At 35.4% G+C, this 22,325-nt stretch overlaps 1 protein-coding gene across 1 annotated transcript in view; it reads left to right on the top strand.

Annotated features, from left to right (window-relative positions):
• Window positions 1–22,325, top strand: part of FBN2 (fibrillin 2) — a 649,022-nt gene that overhangs the window by 352,478 nt on the left and 274,219 nt on the right. Inside the window, exons 9-17 of the mRNA XM_053701643.1 lie at window positions 2,990–3,142; window positions 4,203–4,412; window positions 5,078–5,215; window positions 8,448–8,567; window positions 10,627–10,752; window positions 11,506–11,628; window positions 12,357–12,479; window positions 13,580–13,732; window positions 14,847–14,900. Coding sequence (XP_053557618.1) covers window positions 2,990–3,142; window positions 4,203–4,412; window positions 5,078–5,215; window positions 8,448–8,567; window positions 10,627–10,752; window positions 11,506–11,628; window positions 12,357–12,479; window positions 13,580–13,732; window positions 14,847–14,900 — 1,200 coding nt within the window. The remainder of the gene's footprint in view (window positions 1–2,989; window positions 3,143–4,202; window positions 4,413–5,077; window positions 5,216–8,447; window positions 8,568–10,626; window positions 10,753–11,505; window positions 11,629–12,356; window positions 12,480–13,579; window positions 13,733–14,846; window positions 14,901–22,325) is intronic.

Genomic DNA, 22,325 nt, shown 5'->3' with positions numbered 1-22,325 from the left:
ATAGATAGATAGATAATGTGGTGTGTGGGAATACTCACTGCTCTCTAATCTGCAGCACTATATAGTATATAGACCAATACCCAGTACTACAGCTTACACACTACTGAGCATGTCTTGATTTATTTTTTAATCCTTTTGCTTGCTACTGAGCATGCTCTAAGTATATTCAACTTTTATATCTACTGCTACTTCTACTAATTCTACTTCTCGTTCTTTAAAAAAACACATAATAAACAAGAGTGGTACAGTGTATATATATCTATATCTATCTATCTATCTATCTATCTATCTATCTATCTATCTATATATATATATACCCCACACACACACACACTGTTGTAGCCGTGAACTGAACGACTGATGTTAAACTATGTAAATAACAAAGAAAAGGAATTATATTGTACGCAGTATGAGGTCTCTACCCTATAAACAGTTTACTTTTACTTATCTGTGGTGTCCTCAGATAAACTTTGCATTATTTTGCTGTTCTGTTTTAATTTCTAGGTCACTTGAGGTTATTTACACATCAGAATCCCTCTCTTACCATCATCTAACCAATATATATATTCTATGTAAATACACAATTTATAGAGTCACTGAGCAAAGACTGAATTTTACTAGTGATTAAAAATTGACAAGGAAAAGAGGAAGCAAGAGTGTTCTCAGCTGTGGTCACGTTACTCTGAGTAGAGGTGGCTGGAGATTTTTGTTTAACAGGACATTGATGAAGGCTGTCTTCTCTAATGGGTTTGGTTTGGATGATAACCAAGGAGATTTTAAACCCAATGCTTAAATGCTGAAGCTTAACATCAAATAATGTAGCAAGTTTTCTTCTGCTGACAGACAGAGATCTTTGTAGCCAAGTTAACAAAGACTTTGCTGACAGGGAAATATATATTTAAGTGGATTTAAGAAAAGCAGTTTAAAATGGCTTAGTTTATATATGAAATCCGAACATGCATGTACAGTTATGTTAAGGTAAATGATGTTGGTTTTCAGACTTGTTACTTGATGTGTCCCTATACGTAGTTCAATAATACAGGCCCGAACAAGCCTGATTGGCTGCTTTTTATTTGATAGACCTTGTGACCATAATACTGTACTAACTTATTAGACAGTGCTAGCTTTCTACATTGTGGATAGTATTTGATTCTGCAAAATGTTTGCAGTTGAATACATATTTTATATATATATATATATATATATATATATATATATATATATATATATATATATATATATACATATATATTCAATTAATATAAAACTAGCAGCACCAAAGATATAACAAATGTACAGGTCCTCTTGTTCCTGCTTTTCTCAGTATTATTTGCAGGAGCAAGGTGCACGGAGATTGTGAATTTATTAAACTACTGATCAAAAGTCAAGAGAAAATAGAAGATAGAGATTAAAGCATGAAATATCAGAAAGAGTAAAGCCAATCTTGTCCGGCACTAGGACTTTCTAGTATAATTAACTATTGCATTACCTTAGGACAGGGGTTAAACCAAGGGTAAATAGCAGTACGATTAAAGATACCAATTTAAACACAAAACTTGCTTCAATATATACTAATTTATTTGCCATTATTTAGACATTATTTAAAGGCTATCCTGTTTAAGCACCTTACAACTCATATCACAATCTAATAAATATTAACCCAAAATAATAAAGTCCATTTAGGCTGGGGATCCCCAGGGATGATCCTGATGTGGCCAGTTATGTTATAAACAAGAACCTATTTTGAAACAATTGACATTGCATAGTTCTCAGTTAACTGTATCCTTAAGCCTTTTGTGAGAAAAACAACAATTGCGACAGTGTGCACAGTTCACTTTTAAAAAGTGCCCGGTTATGTTATAAACAAGAACTTATTTTGAAACAATTGACATTGCACCAGCCTAAATGGACTTTATTATTTTGGGTTAATATTTATTAGATTGTGATATGAGTTGTAAGGTGCTTAAACAGGATAGCCTTTAAATAATGTCTAAATAATGGCAAATAAATTAGTATATATTGAAGCAAGTTTTGTGTTTAAATTGGTATCTTTAATTGTACCGCTATTTACCCTTGGTTTAACCCCTGTCCTAAGGTAATGCAATAGTTAATTGTACTAGAAAGTCCTAGTGCCGGGCAAGATTGGCTTTACTCTTTCTGATATTTCATGCTTTAATCTCTATCTTCTATTAGAACATGCAATTTAAAAAAAAACGTTTCACATTTACTTCTATTATCAAATTTACTTTGTTCTTGTGGTATTTTTTGTTGAAGAGAATAGGTAGGCAACATGCAAGTGTCTCAAGAACCAAATGTCAGTAGTTTTGCAAGAATGGGTTTGAACACTATAGATGGCATTAGTGTTTCCTTACAGTGCTCCAAGCTGAGGCTACTTATATATTTTTTAGCAAAAGATACACAAAGAACAATGTAAAATAGAAAGTTGTTTTTTTTTTCTAAATTGTACACTATATCTGATTTCATGTTTATTTTTAATGTATTTGTTTGATCATATTTACCCCCATGTCTATGATGTCCCAAAATGAGGGCTGGTAAAAGTGACAGTACATTTTGAAAATGAATAAATGCTGCATGTATGTATTGTAAATAAGTGCTGCAAAAGTAGAGAGAATGGTCAAGAATCTGATGTGAAAGATACAAAGCTCTGTAGGGCCACACTGGAGTCTTTGGGCATTAAGCTAATCAGCAATGCTTTAATGCATGATTTTAATTTATTGTATATATTTAATGTATATGCACTACATGTGAAATAATCACTTATTAAATCTGATAGATTAAAAAACTGCAATACATATCAAAGTGTCTTTTACTGTAAGAACACTGATTTGATAGTTGTAGTTTTATGTATTATATGATTAAGAGGGCTCAATTAATAAAGCCTATACCATTGTATACCAGACTTTATTCATATTTGTTTTTCATGTAAAATGTTTTATACATAAATATAATGTTTTTATTTGCCTTGCAGATCAGAGGTCAGGAGTTTGCTTCTCCAGCCTTGTTAATGGACACTGTGCCCAAGAACTAACAGGCAGGTTTACCAAAATGCATTGCTGCTGTGAATCTGGACGCTGCTGGGCAATAGCTTCAATTCCAGAAATGTGTCCAATCAGAGGCTCTGGTAAGTATGACTCTATGAGGTGTTAAACATTCTTTGTTGGCAACTCAACTATCCCTTAGTAATGCATGGGCCGCAATGCAAAATATATGTTTTTTTGTTTTATTTGTTTTTTTTTTCAGCTAGATTATGTAAGCACACATAACTTTTATTGTGTAAAAGGGTAAAACATGTAGTAGTTTGAACAATGAAAATATTACATTAAAGGGATACTAAACCCAATTTTTTTCTTTCATGATTCAGATAGAGCATGAGATTTTAAGCACCTTTCTAATTTACTCCTATTATCAATTTTTCTTTGTTCTCATGCTATCTTGATTTGAAAAAGCAGTACTGTAAGCTTTAGAGCCGGACCATTTTTTGTTCAGTACCTGGGTAGTACTTGCTGATTTGTGGCTTAATGTAGCAAACCAATCAGCAAGCACCAAGGTGTTGAACTAAAAATGGGCAGGCTCCTAACCTTTTATTACTGTTTTTTTTTTTAAATCAAGAAAACATGAGAAAAAAGAAAAACTGACAATAGGAGTAAATTAGAAAGTTGCTTAAAATTGCATGCTCTAGCTGAATCATGAAAGAAAAAAATGTGGGGTTAGTATCCCTTTAATATAAGAAAGAAAACATAGTTCCAAAGAAATTGTAATGGTGAGGCTTGAAGGGACATCAAACCCAAATATTTTCTTTCATGATTTAGATAGAACATACAATTTTAAACAACTTTCCAGTTTACTTCTATTGTGAAATGTGTTTCATTCTCTTGGTATCATTTGTTGAAGGAACAGCAATGCACAACTGGTTTCTAACTGAACACATGGGTGAGCCAATGACAATCGGTCAATATATGCAGCCACAAATCAGCAGCTAGAACCTAGGTTCTTCACTGCTCCTGAGCTTACCTAGATAAACCTTTCACCAAAGGATAACAAGGGAAGGAAGCAAATTAAATAATACAAGTAAATAGGAAAGTTGTTTAAAATTGTATGCTCTGTCCAAATAATTAATTTCTAATTATGACTTTACTGTTCCTTTAACATTTTCTGTGAACATATATTTGTTTTTCTTGTAGATGAATATCGTAGGCTTTGCATTGATGGAGTTCCAGTTGGGGGCCCCAGGCCTGTTCCTGGTCCTGGGGGATTTGGTCCCACTATTCACGTAAATGGATTTGGACCTGGTGGAACTGGCTATATTCCCATTCCTGGAGGAAATGGCTTTCATCCTAGTGTAGAAGGAACAGGGATAGGGGGGCAAGGTCCTGTAATTAATGGAGGAGTTGGTGAGTTGACACTTGTTTTTAAATGTGCAATATTGTTATTCATTCACAGTTTATAAGATACAGAAATCCAATTATGGCTCAAAATATTGACCACAAGCTACAAAGCCCTCAATGAATTCACACCAAACTATATTTCCTCACATATCTCAAGATACTTCCTAAACCTCTGACCTACATTTATCTACACCTATTTTAACAAACTCCCCTCCTATGCTGATCCTAATCTCTGAAAACTTGTTTCTTATTCCATCAGACTGTCTTCAGTTTTCAGTGTTCATGAAACGCTGCCTGTTCCATGAAAGTTCCTCTTTGTCCAATCCAACAAAAATAAATCACATTTGACATGCCTTGCCTCACTGTTAAAGCTACCCCACGCCTCCTGTCTACTTCAGCTTGTAGGATAAAAGCTCTTTTGGAGCAGGGTCCTCTTCCTCTTGTACCAACTTGTTTTGTTATTTTTAATATGAATTATTGTGTAGCCCTACCCATGTACCAAAAACTACAGAAACTGGTGGTGCTTTAGAAATAAGTGATTATAGTAACAATAATAATAATAATAATACTATAATTGTTGTATTTATTTTTCTAAAAATAAATAAATCTAAATGTTTCTAGATTGAGCATTTAGAATACAAATAATGGTGATTTGGATTTGTGTTTTGCAGCAACGCTTAACCAGACAATAGATATATGTAAACAATACCCTAACCTCTGTCTAAATGGACGATGCATCCCCAATCTTAACAGTTACCGTTGTGAATGCAATATGGGGTACAAGCAGGATACTCAGACCGAGTGCATTGGTATGTATACATTGAGAACTTAACTGTAATATTTTTTAACTAATCTTTTACTAATTTGCATTATCACATGCTTATAATATGTTCAGCACTGTATATATTTGATGGAGGTAATATTGCTAATAATGATCTGATAAAGGAATCTGCAGAATAGGTGCAATTCTAGAAAAGTCTTGTAAATCAATGTTTAAATATTTGTACATATGGTGCCAAAATTTCACAAACCACATACGCTAGCTAGTGGTCATCACCAAGTGGTTTGTTAAGCATGATTAAGGGCTGTCACTAAGCCCGATACGTTGCTTGCTGATCTGTTGGACCCTTTTTTAATATGTAATAAAGGTCCATTTTAAATTTTAAGCAGCTGAAGGTCTTTTCATTTTTTGTGACATTGCTGGGCTTAACTCACTAAGGTGAGGGGAGCTTATGGTGTGGGTTAAGAAAGTTGTGTCAGAGTGTTTTTCACTATGTGTATTATCACAGTAGAAATGAAAATAAAAGTAATGAAGCTTATATATAGATAGTATTTATTTAAAACACTTAAAACAAGTTAGAATTGTAAGTATAGAGCTCTAATACTTTAAAACATTAAAAACAATATACAATTAATATAAGGACAACATTTGAGAATTATGAACAGTCTTTTTGATTTGTTTTCAATTTGTTCATATAGTCTGATCAATTAATTTGATTGAATTCGTTTTTTGTTTAGAAAGTTTTTTATATGAATGTTTTACTTTTACTCACGTTTTTGTCTTGGATAAAAAACTTTTAAATGGCCTTAATATATGTCCAGGATAGGCCGTTGAGAAGACAAAAGTAAATAGATGACAGTCTTATGTTTAAGACGCTCTTTATCTTAAAAGGTCAAAAATTGCAACTTATGAAAAGAAAAATTGTAACGTTGTTTCAAATTTTTGCAAGTCTTTTAAGAGGAGAGACAATTGGTGTTTCTATATTGGATATATCTGGAGAAATCGATGTGCTTAAGGTTTCTTTGCCAATTTCACTTGTAGATGTGGTGTTTGATATTTGATAAAAGGAAGGACTCGTTGGTCTCCGAGACTTTTTACCCTGTTTTTGGTAGATTTGATGTATAGGGTTTGCAGGAGTCTCTAGGAGGCTTGTAGTGTTTGTTGGTATTTGGGTCTTTGGTTTAAAATCGTGATCGTTGGTCTCTGAGACTGTTTACCCTATTAATATGGTGAATTTGATGTTCAGGGTTTGCTGGGGTCTCTAAGAGGCTTGTGGTATTTCTGGATGATATTATCTTGGATCCTGATATCAGTTTCAGATACAGGTAAATTTACTTTGAGGTTCTGAGGACCGGGACAATTTTATCTGTCCGTAGAGGTTCTTTGTAGTGAATTGCTTCTTTTTTGCGTTTGTCAGCGTTCAAACGTTAGTTATGATGAATCCGCTTATAAGTTCAACATCCCACAGTGTGGGCATATAGCATCAAAAGAGGGTGCACACTCAGGAGGGCAAATCTACGCGTTTCGGCGGGTGCCTTTATCAAGATCTTGATAAAGGCACCCGCCGAAACGCGTAGATTTGCCCTCCTGAGTGTGCACCCTCTTTTGATGCTATATGCCCACACTGTGGGATGTTGAACTTATAAGCGGATTCATCATAACTAACGTTTGAACGCTGACAAACGCAAAAAAGAAGCAATTCACTACAAAGAACCTCTACGGACAGATAAAATTGTCCCGGTCCTCAGAACCTCAAAGTAAATTTACCTGTATCTGAAACTGATATCAGGATCCAAGATAATATCATCCAGAAATACCACAAGCCTCTTAGAGACCCCAGCAAACCCTGAACATCAAATTCACCATATTAATAGGGTAAACAGTCTCAGAGACCAACGATCACGATTTTAAACCAAAGACCCAAATACCAACAAACACTACAAGCCTCCTAGAGACTCCTGCAAACCCTATACATCAAATCTACCAAAAACAGGGTAAAAAGTCTCGGAGACCAACGAGTCCTTCCTTTTATCAAATATCAAACACCACATCTACAAGTGAAATTGGCAAAGAAACCTTAAGCACATCGATTTCTCCAGATATATCCAATATAGAAACACCAATTGTCTCTCCTCTTAAAAGACTTGCAAAAATTTGAAACAACGTTACAATTTTTCTTTTCATAAGTTGCAATTTTTGACCTTTTAAGATAAAGAGCGTCTTAAACATAAGACTGTCATCTATTTACTTTTGTCTTCTCAACGGCCTATCCTGGACATATATTAAGGCCATTTAAAAGTTTTTTATCCAAGACAAAAACGTGAGTAAAAGTAAAACATTCATATAAAAAACTTTCTAAACAAAAAACGAATTCAATCAAATTAATTGATCAGACTATATGAACAAATTGAAAACAAATCAAAAAGACTGTTCATAATTCTCAAATGTTGTCCTTATATTAATTGTATATTGTTTTTAATGTTTTAAAGTATTAGAGCTCTATACTTACAATTCTAACTTGTTTTAAGTGTTTTAAATAAATACTATCTATATATAAGCTTCATTACTTTTATTTTCATTTCTACTGTGATAATACACATAGTGAAAAACACTCTGACACAACTTTCTTAACCCACACCATAAGCTCCCCTCACCTTGGTTAATTCACGTTTCATTTATTAGACAGTCGTTTGAAGGAACAACTGTCAATTATTGTAGGGTACAGAGCGAGGTTACAAAAACTATATCTTTAGATAAAAATTATTTATCTCTAAATATACACACACTAGGTGCACTCACTCTATACTTGTTCCTCCAAAATGGGCTTAACTCACTACCCTTTACGCAAGGTTTTCAGTCGCACTAACCTGACAAGTGTAAAATGTGATTGCGCTCTTATGATTGCGCTTACTTTCAACTTGTAATACAAGCATTCTTTCCGTTGCGCTCAACAGTTAGCGCACCACTTGTAATCAAGCCATAAGCTTTTTTATTGCAAAATTTGAAACCTTTAGATACAAAGTAAATTATTGTGAGAAATTTAGCCTATATAATATGGCTAAACCTTAACAAGACATGCTAATTATTCCAAGGATGAGAGATCCTTTCCACTTGAAGAAAATACTTTTTTCACAACATGTGAAAATATTTTCTGAAAAGAAAAGTTTAGTAAAATATATCTGTAAAATTTGTCATCAGACCCTCCATTGTGTACCCTTATTTACAGAAAGCTCTAACAGCCATTTTATTACTACAAACAGATGTTGATGAGTGTACATCAAACCCCTGTACTAATGGAGATTGTGTGAACACACCTGGATCGTATTATTGCAAATGCCATTCTGGTTTCCAGAGAACTCCCACAAAACAGGCATGCATTGGTAAGTTATTTCCTTGTTCTGTTTTTAGCACGGCTTGACTATACAGATGTTAGGCATGACTCTTCTATCCAATCATCTGTGAATATAGCTTGGAACATCTAAAGAAAAACATTGCGTAATTTCTTATTGCAGACATCCTGTTTTCTATACAGCTTTATGACTATGCTTCTTACTCATATTTATCAACAGCAAAAGTCAAATGAATAAATGTGAAAATAATTGTAAGATTGAAACTATGAAAACCTTATTGACCTTTTTCATTTTGTAGGCATAGTTTTTTCTGTGTGCCCCAAAACGTAAGCTATCTGGGAACTGTACTAAATTGCGCTAAGTGCATGAGTGGTGAAAGCAGCCAGGGGCGAAACTACAGGGGGTGCAGAGGTTGCAGCTGCGACTGGGCCCCTGAGGGTGGGAGTCCAGCTTAAAAAAAAAAAAAAAAAAACATTTTCCCCAATAAAAAATGTTGACCTGCCACTGTCTGCACTGATATCATGTGAGTGGGAAATGGGGGGGGGGGGCTTCTTAGATTCTTGCACCTGGGCCCTGTGGTTTCTAGTTACGCCTCTGAAAACAGCGTTCATATAATACTGCATTACAGCAGACACATTTAGGTTACTGCTCTGTAAATCCAATAGTAGTGTCCACTTCTAGTATGAAAATGAGCTATAAGGAACATAAACAGGTTGTTGACAGTTTTTCAGCAAGCTCCCTATCTGTAATCTGCATGCATCTCACTTTTTGGCGCACACTGCATTACACTTTTCAAGCATATCCACTAGGGTGCTTGCAAGATGGATAGGCTCTATATCATATCAATACAGAATAAATTCACTAGAAAATCTGTTTATGGACAATAATAAAAAAAAAGCACACGCTAAGGGGTAGGTTTAGCATACCCCGGTCGGACATGATTCGCTATAGCGAATCATGTCTGCCCTGCATCGCTAAATGCCGCATCCTGCAGATTTGCAGACAATCAGCCGCTAGCAGGGGGTGTCAATCAACCCGATCGTATGTGATCGGGCTGATTGTTGTTCGCCGCCTCAGAGGCGGCAGATGAGTTAAGGAGCAGCGTCTTAAGACCGCTGCTTCTTAACTCCTGTTTCCGGCCAGTCTAAGGGCTCGCGCGAAAACAGCTGTATTGAGGGCCATTCGGCCCTTGATAATTCGGCCCTATAATGTTTATTTTTCTATATAACAAAAATCTGTAATGCATAATGCCCTCTTTTACATGCAACACAAGAAAACGAACAATACTAATGGCTCTTTAAGAATTTAAACATTTTCCCTTTAAACATGTGTTACAAACAATACAATAGATAAAGCTATATAAACTATTCATTATTATTTTTATCAGTCATTGAACTCTGCGTTTCAGTATAATATTAATGAGGACAGTTAATAAATTGTCACTGTTTTTTTGTTTGTTTTTTTCAGTCAGAGCATACAATTTTAAAAAAAGTTTTCAATTTACTTCTATTATTACATTTGCTTTGTTCCTTTGGTATTCTTTGTTGAAGAGATACCTAGTTAGGTGTCTAGAGCCCTGCATGGCAGGAAATGGGCTAACTAAAGGTACCAAGAGAACAAAGAAAAATTGATACTAGAAGTCAATTAGAAAGTTGTATAAAATTGTGTGCTCTATCTAAACCACAAAATACAATTTGGGGGTTTCATATCCCTTTAAAATTGGGAAAAAATGAATTGTACAACTGTAATTCATTCTTCATCAAGCTAAACCTTGGTCCTACTTAGTATTTATCTTTGTAGCTATAATACCTTTCTTGTAGATTTATTTGACATCGTTGATCTTAAACTTGAGTGGTGAGTAGATTAAATTACATTCTGGTTGAAAGAATATGTCAAATTATAGCAACGTTTTCAATAAGAAAAAATTATAATCCTATTTTCCAAATAAAACAAATATTTAAGGTTGTGAGGTCTTCCATATCAGATTGCAGAATTTTCTTAAACCACGCACCTTTATAAAATGTAAATAATGAATAATGTTCCAAGATAAATACGCAAACAAAGCTATGTATTTTTGCTTTTGATACAGATATTGATGAGTGTATTCAAAATGGAATTTTATGCAAACACGGGCGCTGTGTAAACACAGAAGGAAGCTTTCAGTGCATTTGTAATGCTGGCTTTGAGCTGACGGCTGATGGTAAAAATTGTGCAGGTAAGATTTATTTTTCTATTTATATTTGTTTATATCCTTATACCATGCCATTAACAACTAGTTTATCAGCATCTTATATTTTTTTTTTTTTTATTTATTTTAAATAATTCAATTGAAATTATATTTTTGTTAAACAGAATAGTTGTTTAGGTGACTATAAGAGTGCTTTTTCCTAAATATAACTTTTTATCAAAATTTGTTACTTATTATATTAAAAAAAATGTTTATACCAATGTACCTATTCAACTGCTCTGTTTGGTTTTGAGATGCGTTCTATAACATATTCTCGTATTCATCTTGCAAGAAGTATCTTGACATGATCCCATCTATCAAAAAAGCCTATAGGAATACATTTGTTAATAAGTATATTAATCAATATTTCAGCACCAGAGACATAATTAACTTACGTTCAAAAACCTAACAAGAGAACTTTCTACTTTGAAAAATTAAAAAATAGCCATCAAATATTAAAGAAGCTTTTGGTTATTATCCATCATGAGTCTATATGGCTTTAAATACTGTTTATGGTGTAACTTTTTTTTTTTGCTGTAAGTTCTGAATTAGCTTATACACAGGACATTTCCCGTGCCTTTCACATTTGCTATATAAATATATAAGAGTACAGAGCAAAATAGAGAGTTGTTTGCTAGTGTCATTGGCATAGTGGTTCTGCATTAAATATTAATCTAATGTAAAAGCAATATATATGTTTTACTATTATATATCCATAAGTTTGTCTTTCTTTCTATATAGATCACGATGAATGCGCCACCACAAATATGTGCTTGAATGGTATGTGTATAAATGAAGATGGCAGCTTCAAGTGTATCTGTAAACCGGGCTTTGTGCTTGCCTCCGGCGGGCGCTACTGCACTGGTGAGTATGTATAACAAGAAACAGTCATTTCTTTATGTACAATTTGAGCTTTATGAGTTATCTTTATGAGCATCTTTTACTCATTTCTAGTGGTATGCGGGCTCACATGTAGCATTCTAATCCATTAGAAGCTCCACTGTTTGAATAAACTGTGCACAAAATATATGCAATATAACCTGAAAATCTGTTTTTCTTTTTCTCTTCACTAGAACTGGTAAAACTTGAAAACCAATAAGTTATGTTTTTTTTCTTACAATTTTCATGAGGAGCCTCTAATTAATTAGTGTTTATTTTTCACTTGACCTGTAATATACATTACTGTGACTTGACCTATATTTTTAAATCAACATGTAAAGTGAACATGCTCAAAAATATGTTGTTTGTTAAATATAAAAGTCAAGGTGTGCTTTGTGAAAGATTGCACAATGGGTTTTCAAGAGGTTAAGGCTTTTTAATAAGAATGCCCCAAAGTTATAGAAAATTATTCTTTAAAGGTGTTTTCTAATGGACCGGAATACCACACTAAGTAGTCTTTGTACCTTATAACATTTTAGTAACCTTTATGAGGTACAAAGACACTCAAAAGCCTCTCAAACTATGGACTAGAAGTAAAAAAAAATAGTTTGAAACTATTTACATGTCTATTCTAATGGTTTTGAATAGACCCCAGTATATACTATGTATATTATTATTATTATTAACTAACTGTTTGCTTTAATATTTGGTAGATGTTGATGAGTGTCAAACCCCAGGCATCTGTATGAACGGTCATTGTATCAACACTGAAGGATCTTTTCGATGCGATTGTCCACCGGGTTTAGTTGTTGGAGTAGATGGTCGAGTTTGTGTTGGTAAGGTTTTGCATCCTACTAGCAAACCATTTTATAAAATAGTAAAGATTTTTGTGATAATGCTTTATGTTATACATGTTGCAGTTGTTGAGTCAAGTTGAAGAAACACATCAGCTGATGTCTATATAAATGCATAGGTTTATTGCTACATTTAAAGTAATGGTGGAAAATGTTCTTAAATCTAGTATATCTGAATCACACAAAAAACTTTTTTTTGAGTATTATATTGTAATGTCTGCATATTTCCTTCACATCTACAACCGCACTTACTTAAATATAAACTACTCTTAATCTAAAATTTGTCTTTCTAAAATTTTTGCGGGGCTTCGAAATACTGATGAGACTTCTTAGATTATCTCATCCAGCCACAAAGCTATAGAAAATCTGGCCCTAAGTAAACACCAAAAAAATAGGTGCATGGCTAATATTTGTGTGTGTATGTGTGTGTGTGTGTATGTGTGTAAGTGTGTGTGTGTGTATATGTGTGTGTGTGTGTGTGTGTGTGTGTGTGTATGTGTGTGTGTATGTGTGTGTATGTGTGTGTGTGTGTATGTGTGTGTGTGTGTATGTATGTATGTGTGTGTATGTGTATGTGTGTTTGTGTGTATGTGTGTGTATGTTTGTGTGTGTGTATGTGTGTGTGTGTGTGTGTGTGTCTGTGTGTGTCTGTGTGTGTGTGTGTGTATGTGTGTGGTTCTGTGTGTGTATGTGTGTGTATATGTGTGTGTGTATGTGTCTATGTGTGTATGTGTATGTGTGTGTATGTATGTGTGTGTGTGTATGTGTGTGTCTGTTTGTGTGTGTGTCTGTGTGTGTGTATGTGTGTGGTTCTGTGTGTGTGTCTGTGTGTGTGTGTATGTGTGTGGTTCTGTGTGTGTGTGTATGTGTGTGTATATGTGTGTGTGTGTATGTGTGTATGTGTGTATGTGTGTGTGTGTGTATATGTGTGTGTGTGTGTATGTGTGTATGTGTGTGTGTGTGTGTATGTAGGTGTGTGTGTAAAAAGGACAAAATAAGCACAGACTTTTCCACTATAAGCTGTTAGAATGAACATTTTTTATCAGGTTTTATTGATTATTTTTTTTTTTCTGATTCTTAAGATACACACATGCGTAGCACTTGCTATGGAGCTATCAAGAAGGGATTATGTGTTCGTCCTTTTCCTGGAGCTGTGACAAAATCTGAATGCTGCTGCGCCAATCCAGACTATGGTTTTGGAGAACCATGCAATCCATGTCCTCCACGAAATTCTGGTAAAGTTATGCTGTGGCCACATTTGGAGAAAAAAAAAAGTGTTTTGCAATGACATGAAAACTTGTGGTTGTCCATGTTTCTAAACCATTATTTGAGAGTGCTCTTCACACAATTGCTTATGAGAGAGCAATTAGCAAGACCATTTTCATATTATTAAACTGGATGCAAAAAACATAGTGTAACATTTTTGTGTGTTTTTTATTTTAATTGATAATAAATGATCTGACATTTTCCATCTTGGCACTAATTGTGATTCCAAAACATTGTATGGCTCTGAAAAAAAAGAAGAAATCTCATTTAACAGTAATTATGTAACTGTTTTGACAGGAAATACTTTCTTGGATCTCAGATTTCCTAAAATATTATAAAAGATTAGCATAATTATTGATGATAATTGCACATTTGTATACACAATTAAAACTTACAAAAATGTTTGTCAAAGTAATTTTTATGGTACAATTTTGAATGGGTCAGCAATGTTTTTTCACTCAACAGCTAATGAGAAATTAAAATCCTGTAGCTAAAAAAAAAACCTACAGCCCATTGCCAACAGCAGCATCGGCTAATATTTTCTAAAGAAGTCAAAAAACGTATCTAACAGTAACAGAATCCAGTTACTATTAAATGTGATTTGCTAGTAAACAACCATTAAAGGAACATTAAAAACATCTTGTTTTTGTGTAAAAATTGTACTTTATCCCACACTCCATAGGAAGGGCAAAAAGCAATAATCTGTATTTTTTTTTTTTAATGATGCAAAATACCTAAATCAGCTGTTGGATTTTCATACTTTGCAGATTACAGCATTTAATTTTAGGGGGCGTGTGACATGCATAATATTAACACAAAAGCAAGAGGTTTTTAATCTCCGTTGTATTTTCATTACTATCTCAAAGTTGTATGAAGCCTTTAATACCAGAAGTTATTACAGTAAAAAGCAAAATCTTACATTTCTTAGCACAATACGTAAATTCATAAATGACATTAAATTAAAATCGTCAGTAAATGTCTAAAATGTATTTTAATTTCTAAAATATGTATTATATCCTGCATTTTAACTACATTTAAAATAAAAATACTAATCTTTGTTTTACTTTTAATTTATTTAAACAGCTGAATTTCAAGGGTTATGCAGTGGAGGAATTGGTATAACCGTTGACGGAAGAGGTAATATATTATATGAAGTATGTATCTGTTGTATTATATATATATATATATATATATATATATTACTGTATATATATATATATACTGTATGTATATATATATATATATATATATATATAGAGAGAGAGAGAGAGAGAGAGAGAGAGAGAGAGAGAGAGAGAGAGAGATAAATATATATATATATATACAAGCATTGAACACATTAAAATCTCAGGCATAAAATAATGAAAGAAGTAGGATTATAACTATTACCGTAAATGTTTTGCATAAAATCATAATTTTTAAATTACAGAAATGTAACTTAACTGAAATTAAAGGCACATTAATTATTGATTCATAGCATATACCAGCAACTCAGCAACACATTACAGCAGATCTGCAGTGAAATTCATGAGTTGATCACAATATTGAGAAAAACGTATCAAATAATGGATTTACTACAATTTCCCTAGACTTTAATGGGTTTTTTTCTGTTGAAAATAATTAGATACCTTTTTTTTGTGATCCCCTGAATGTTTTAAAAGTATTTAAATTTTTGTTAGCAAAAGGATGCAGTTCATTGCTTCTGCTCCTTTAGTATTATTTCCTTTGCCACTTAGTGAAAGATATAAATTAGCTTCTGCACATATTAAGTAATCACTGTGTTGAATATTTGATTCAAATAGAAAAAAATATTTTAACCAGCAGTCCAATTTACTCCTATTATTTAATTTGCTTCAAAGACAATGAACTGCAACTTTTTGCTAAAAATCTTTTAAATGCTTTTTAAACATTTAAGGGATCACAATCATCTGTGGAAAAAGGGTATCTAATTATTTTCAACATTTATAGGTTGCAATCATTTTGGGGGGGAAAATTTATCTATTTTTAATAGAAAAACACAATTAAAGTTTTTTTTTTTTTTAAATTGTGTGCTATCTCAATGAATTTGTTTTTGCCTCGGATATCCCAGAATACAAGAAACCTGTTCTTTTTGTTCTTATTCTTCAAGATTATCCCTTTGTTTTTATATTTATAATAGCACTTTAATAATTCCTTCCAAAATATACCTAAAAATGAAATTGTAAATATTTCTAAGCATTTAATAATGGGATTTCATTAAAACTTCATTTGTATACTTCTAATTATGCTGCAAAAGAAAGGGTTACACTGTTATGGTGTCAGTTTTAATAGCTCTGCAGACACAGAAAGAGTGCTTAAATAAAAGGACAAAAATGCAAAAGAAACACAAGAAGCTGCTGGCCAAATATAAATAAAAAATAAAAAAACACCTGTGAGTGTCCTTAATAGAAGGTTAAACCACAAGTTAACATCCAGCATCTGGTTAATATCTTCTCTGTAAATATATAAATATAATAATATACTGTTAGAAATATATCTAGTCACAGTATAGCTGGGAAAAAAAGCAGAAATTCTTCACTATAGTAGCCTCATATCACAACTCAGTGTTTTGCTACTGACGTGTACTGACTGTGCACTAATACGTGATTATAACTAGGGTTGCACCGATACCATTTTTTTTAAGACTGAGTACAAGTACCGATACTTTTTTCAAATACTCACCGATACCAATTACCAATACCTTTTTTTTAATGTCATATGACAGTTTACCAAGCACAATACAAACTAATGATTTAAGATAGCTTCTTTATAATTATGAACTGTAACTCAAAAGGCATTTTAAATAATTAAACGGTTTTATTTGATTGTTGTCACAAAGTTCACAGAACATGTTTATAAATAAAAAATATTACAATAAAATATATTAATAATAACAACAATAATAACAGCTGCAGCAGTTGGGTCTGGAAAGCTACAATTTAAAGGGGCGATTACTGGATGCAATTGGGTTGTAGGGTGCCTATATGACATTAATTTGACATTTGTATTTAATACAAAGTAATATTAATTAATTCTGAAAAAAAAATTGGGGAAGGAGTGTCCCAGTAATCCCCTTTGAGAAAAATGGGGCATTTGCATTCTACTGACTCAACAGAAAATATGGTTGTTCTTCGTATTTTTCCAAGGCTGCTTTTCAATCCCACTCTAGCCCTGGCTAAGGAGGATGTTCCTCAGAGTACAGTATGTTTTGAGCACAATTGTTCAAGATGAGAACTAGCAGTGTAACAGGCAATCTAGCAATTAGAATAATTTTTCAAAAGTTAGTGGCAAGCTCTTATTAAGGAACAGCAGCATCTCTGCATGTTCAGCTATAAATCTGTTTCTTTTATCAGTAAGGACGTTTGACGCTAAGCTGAGCAGTCACTTTTCATACTACTGCATGGGGCAGAAAGATATTTTTGGGTCATATAGCCACAGCTGGAAATCTCAGTTTATTAACTGCCCAGTACTTCATGGGTTTGTCTGAATGAGGTACAGTGATCTCTCCCAGAGATGCTTCCAGCTGTATAGTAGCAGCTTTGGGAGCACTGCTCTGACGTACAATAATACAAATAACAGCAATTTGTATTGGCAGAACAGAAGTGAACAATTTTTTTAATAAGTCTTCACTCCAGCTTAAAATGAAAAGGGAACATGCAGTTTGAGAAACGCCACAAGATGGCGTATGGGTAGGAAGTGGATGTATCGGTAACGGTGCAACCCAAATTATAACACACAAAATCCTTTCCTAAGCTTTTAATATCGTAACTTTGTTTGAAGAGTGAAGGTTATTGGTGAGAGACAAGAGGAAATGACAGTATTGATCACCTGGACCTTAAATGAACCATAGAGTATTATCTGTATGGATTCATTCACAAATGAAAAACAACTAGTTTTCCACTCTGTATCATTATAACTTTATAGATGATAGATAGAGAGATACACAGACAGGCAGACGGACATATAGATAGATGATAGATAGATAGATAGATAGATAGATGTAATGCTTGCACACTCTGGAAGTTCACAACAAAACATGACTTTTCGGAGATTGCCCTCCCTTCAGAAAATACAGTTTACAATTGTGGATAAACTTATGGGATACTGAACCCATATTTCTCTTGTTAAGTGTATTCAGTCCACGGATCATCCATTACTTATGGGATACTAACTCCTCCCCAACAGGAAGTGCAAGAGGATTCACCCAGCAGAGCTGCTATATAGCTCCTCCCCTAACTGCCATTACCAGTCATTCTCTTGCACCCAACGAATAGATAGGATGTGTGAGAGGACTGTGGTGATTATACTTAGTTTCATACCTTCACTCAAAAGTTTGTTATTTTATAATAGCACCGGAGTGTGTTATTCCTTCTCTGGTAGAATTTGAAGAAGAATCTACCTGAGTTTTTCTATGATTTTAGCCGGAGTAGTTAAGATCATATTGCTGTTTCTCGGCCATCTGAGGAGAGGTAAACTTCAGATCAGGGGACAGCGGGCAGATTAATCTGCAAAGAGGTATGTAGCAGCTTATTATTTTCTGACAATGGAATTGATGAGAAAATTCTGCCATACCGATATAATGTAAACTCAGCCTTAAATGCAGTAGCAGCAACTGGTATCAGGCTGTCATGTATGTATATTTTACACTTCAGTATTCTGGGGAATGGCACTTCACTGGAATTATACTGTATGCATAAAACTTTAGCCTAATTTGCAGGGACTAGCAACAGGCTTTTTAATAACACTCAATTTATTAATGTTAAACGTTTTTTGCTGGCATGTAAAATCGTTTAATTTTCTGAGGTACTGGGTGAAAAAATGTTTTGGGCACTATTTTTTTCCACTTGGCAGTCGTTTTATTTAATTTATGACAGTTTACTGATCTCTCTCACTGTTATTCACTCACAGCAGAGCTGTGAGATTGTAGTTGACTGTGATAAAAAAACGTTTATTTCTGTATTTTTTTTTTTTTTTCTGCTATCAGGGTTAGTTATCCTTTGCTAATGGGAGCAATCCTTTGCTAAAATTGTGTTTTTTTTACAAAGATTTGATGCTATAACTTTTCAGTTTATTAATTTTCAACTGTCATAACTTTTTCTGTGCTTCTTATAGGCACAGTACGTTTTCATATTATAGTAAATTACTTGAAAAGTATTTCCAAGTTGCTAGTTTATTTGCTAGTGTGTTAAACATGTCTGATTCAAAGGAAGATATCTGTGCTATATGTGCTAAAGCCAAAGTGGAGCCCAATAGAAATTTATGTACTAACTGTATTGATGCTACTTTAAATAAAAGTCAATCTGTACAAATTGAACATATTTCACCAAACAACGAGGGGAGAGTTATGCCGACTAACTCGCCTCACGTGTCAGTACCTGCATCTCCCGCTCGGGAGGTGCGTGATATTGTAGCGCCGAGTACATCTGGGCGGCCATTACAAATCACATTACAGGATATGGCTACTGTTATGACTGAAGTTTTGGCTAAATTACCAGAACTAAGAGGTAAGCGTGATCACTCTGGGGTGAGAACAGAGTGCGCTGATAATATTAGGGCCATGTCAGACACTGCGTCACAATTTGCAGAACATGAGGACGGAGAGCTTCATTCTGCGGGTGACGGTTCTGATCCAAACAAACTGGATTCAGATATTTCAAATTTTAAATTTAAGCTGGAAAACCTCTGTGTATTACTAGGGGAGGTGTTAGCGGCTCTGAATGATTGTAACACAGTTGCAATACCAGAGAAAATGTGTAGGTTGGATAAATATTTTGCGGGTACCGGCGAGTACTGACGTTTTTCCTATACCTAAGAGACTTACTGAAATTGTTATTAAGGAGTGGGATAGACCCGGTGTGCCGTTCTCACCCCCTCCGATATTTAGAAAGATGTTTCCAATAGACGCCACCACACGGGACTTATGGCAAACGGTCCCTAAGGTGGAGGGAGCAGTTTCTACTTTAGCTAAGCGTACCACTATCCCGGTGGAGGATAGCTGTGCCTTTTCAGATCCAATGGATAAAAAGTTAGAGGGTTACCTTAAGAAAATGTTTGTTCAACAAGGTTTTATATTGCAACCTCTTGCATGCATTGCGCCTGTCACGGCTGCAGCAGCATTTTGGTTTGAGTCTCTGGAAGAGACACTTGAATCAGCTCCATTAGATGAGATTACACACAAGCTTAAAGCCCTTAAGTTAGCTAACTCATTTATTTCAGATGCCGTAGTACATTTAACTAAACTTACGGCTAAGAATTCCGGATTCGCCATTCAGGCACGCAGAGCACTGTGGCTAAAATCCTGGTCAGCTGACGTTACTTCTAAATCTAAATTGCTTAATATACCTTTCAAAGGGCAGACCTTATTCGGGCCCGGGTTGAAAGAAATTATCGCTGACATTACAGGAGGTAAAGGCCATGCCCTGCCTCAAGACAGAGCCAAACCTAAGGCTAGACAGTCTAATTTTCGTTCCTTTCGTAATTTCAAAGCAGGAGCAGCATCAACTTCCTCTGCACCAAAACAGGAAGGAGCTGTTGCTCGCTACAGACAAGGCTGGAGACCTAACCAGTCCTGGAACAAGGGCAAGCAGGCCAGGAAACCTGCTGCTGCCCCTAAGACAGCATGAATCGAGGGCCCCCGATCCGGGAACGGATCTAGTGGGGGGCAGACTTTCTCTCTTCGCCCAGGCTTGGGCAAGAGATGTCCAGGATCCCTGGGCGTTAGAGATCATATCTCAGGGATACCTTCTAGACTTCAAATTCTCTCCCCCAAGAGGGAGATTTCATCTGTCAAGGTTGTCAACAAACCAAATAAAGAAAGAGGCGTTTCTACGCTGCGTACAAGATCTTTTATTAATGGGAGTGATCCATCCGGTTCCGCGGTCGGAACAAGGACAAGGGTTTTACTCAAATCTGTTTGTGGTTCCCAAAAAAGAGGGAACTTTCAGGCCAATCTTGGATTTAAAGATCCTAAACAAATTCCTAAGAGTTCCATCGTTCAAAATGGAAACTATTCGGACAATTTTACCCATGATCCAAAAGGGTCAGTACATGACCACAGTGGATTTAAAGGATGCTTACCTTCACATACCGATTCACAAAGATCATTACCGGTATCTAAGGTTTGCCTTTCTAGACAGGCATTACCAGTTTGTAGCTCTTCCATTCGGATTGGCTACGGCTCTGAGAATCTTCACAAAGGTTCTGGGTGCTCTTCTGGCGGTACTAAGACCGCAAGGAATTGCGGTAGCTCCGTACCTAGACGACATTCTGATACAAGCTTCAAGCTTTCAAACTGCCAAGTCTCATACAGAGTTAGTACTGGCATTTCTAAGGTCGCATGGATGGAAGGTGAACGAAAAGAAGAGTTCTCTCTTTCCACTCACAAGAGTTCCCTTCTTGGGGACTCTTATAGATTCTGTAGAAATTAAGATTTACCTGACAGAAGACAGGTTAACAAAGCTTCAAAATGCATGCCGTGTCCTTCATTCCATTCAACACCCGTCAGTAGCTCAATGCATGGAGGTGATCGGCTTAATGGTAGCAGCAATGGACATAGTACCCTTTGCACGCCTACATCTCAGACCGCTGCAATTGTGCATGCTAAGTCAGTGGAATGGGGATTACTCAGACTTGTCCCCTACTCTGAATCTGGATCAAGAGACCAGAAATTCTCTTCTATGGTGGCTTTCTCGGCCACATCTGTCCAGGGGGATGCCATTCAGCAGGCCGGACTGGACAATTGTAACAACAGACGCCAGCCTACTAGGTTGGGGCGCTGTCTGGAATTCTCTGAAGTCTCAGGGACAATGGAATCAGGAGGAGAGTCTCCTACCAATAAACATTCTGGAATTGAGAGCAGTTCTCAATGCCCTTCTGGCTTGGCCCCAGTTAACAACTCTGGGGTTCATCAGGTTTCAGTCGGACAACATCACGACTGTAGCTTACATCAACCATCAGGGAGGGACAAGAAGCTCCCTAGCAATGATGGAAGTATCAAAGATAATTCGCTGGGCAGAGTCTCACTCTTGCCACCTGTCAGCAATCCACATCCCGGGAGTGGAGAACTGGGAGGCGGATTTCTTAAGTCGTCAGACTTTTCATCTGGGGGAGTGGGAACTTCATCCGGAGGTCTTTGCCCAAATACTTCGACGTTGGGGCAAACCAGAGATAGATCTCATGGCGTCTCGACAGAACGCCAAGCTTCCTCGTTACGGGTCCAGATCCAGGGATCCGGGAGCGGTTCTGATAGATGCTTTGACAGCACCTTGGACCTTCGGGATGGCTTATGTGTTTCCACCCTTCCCGATGCTTCCTCGATTGATTGCCAGAATCAAACAGGAGAGAGCATCAGTGATTCTAATAGCGCCTGCGTGGCCATGCAGGACTTGGTATGCAGATCTAGTGGACATGTCATCCTGTCCACCTTGGTCGCTACCTCTGAAACAGGACCTTCTGATCCAGGGTCCCTTCAAACATCAAAATCTAATTTCTCTGAAGCTGACTGCTTGGAAATTGAACGCTTGATTTTATCAAAACGTGGTTTTT

This window comes from Bombina bombina, chromosome 2 (assembly GCF_027579735.1).
Source record: "Bombina bombina isolate aBomBom1 chromosome 2, aBomBom1.pri, whole genome shotgun sequence".
Lineage (NCBI taxonomy): Eukaryota > Metazoa > Chordata > Amphibia > Anura > Bombinatoridae > Bombina > Bombina bombina.
The sequence above is the reverse complement of the archived record's forward strand: the minus strand, read 5'-3'. Positions and strand labels throughout refer to the sequence as shown.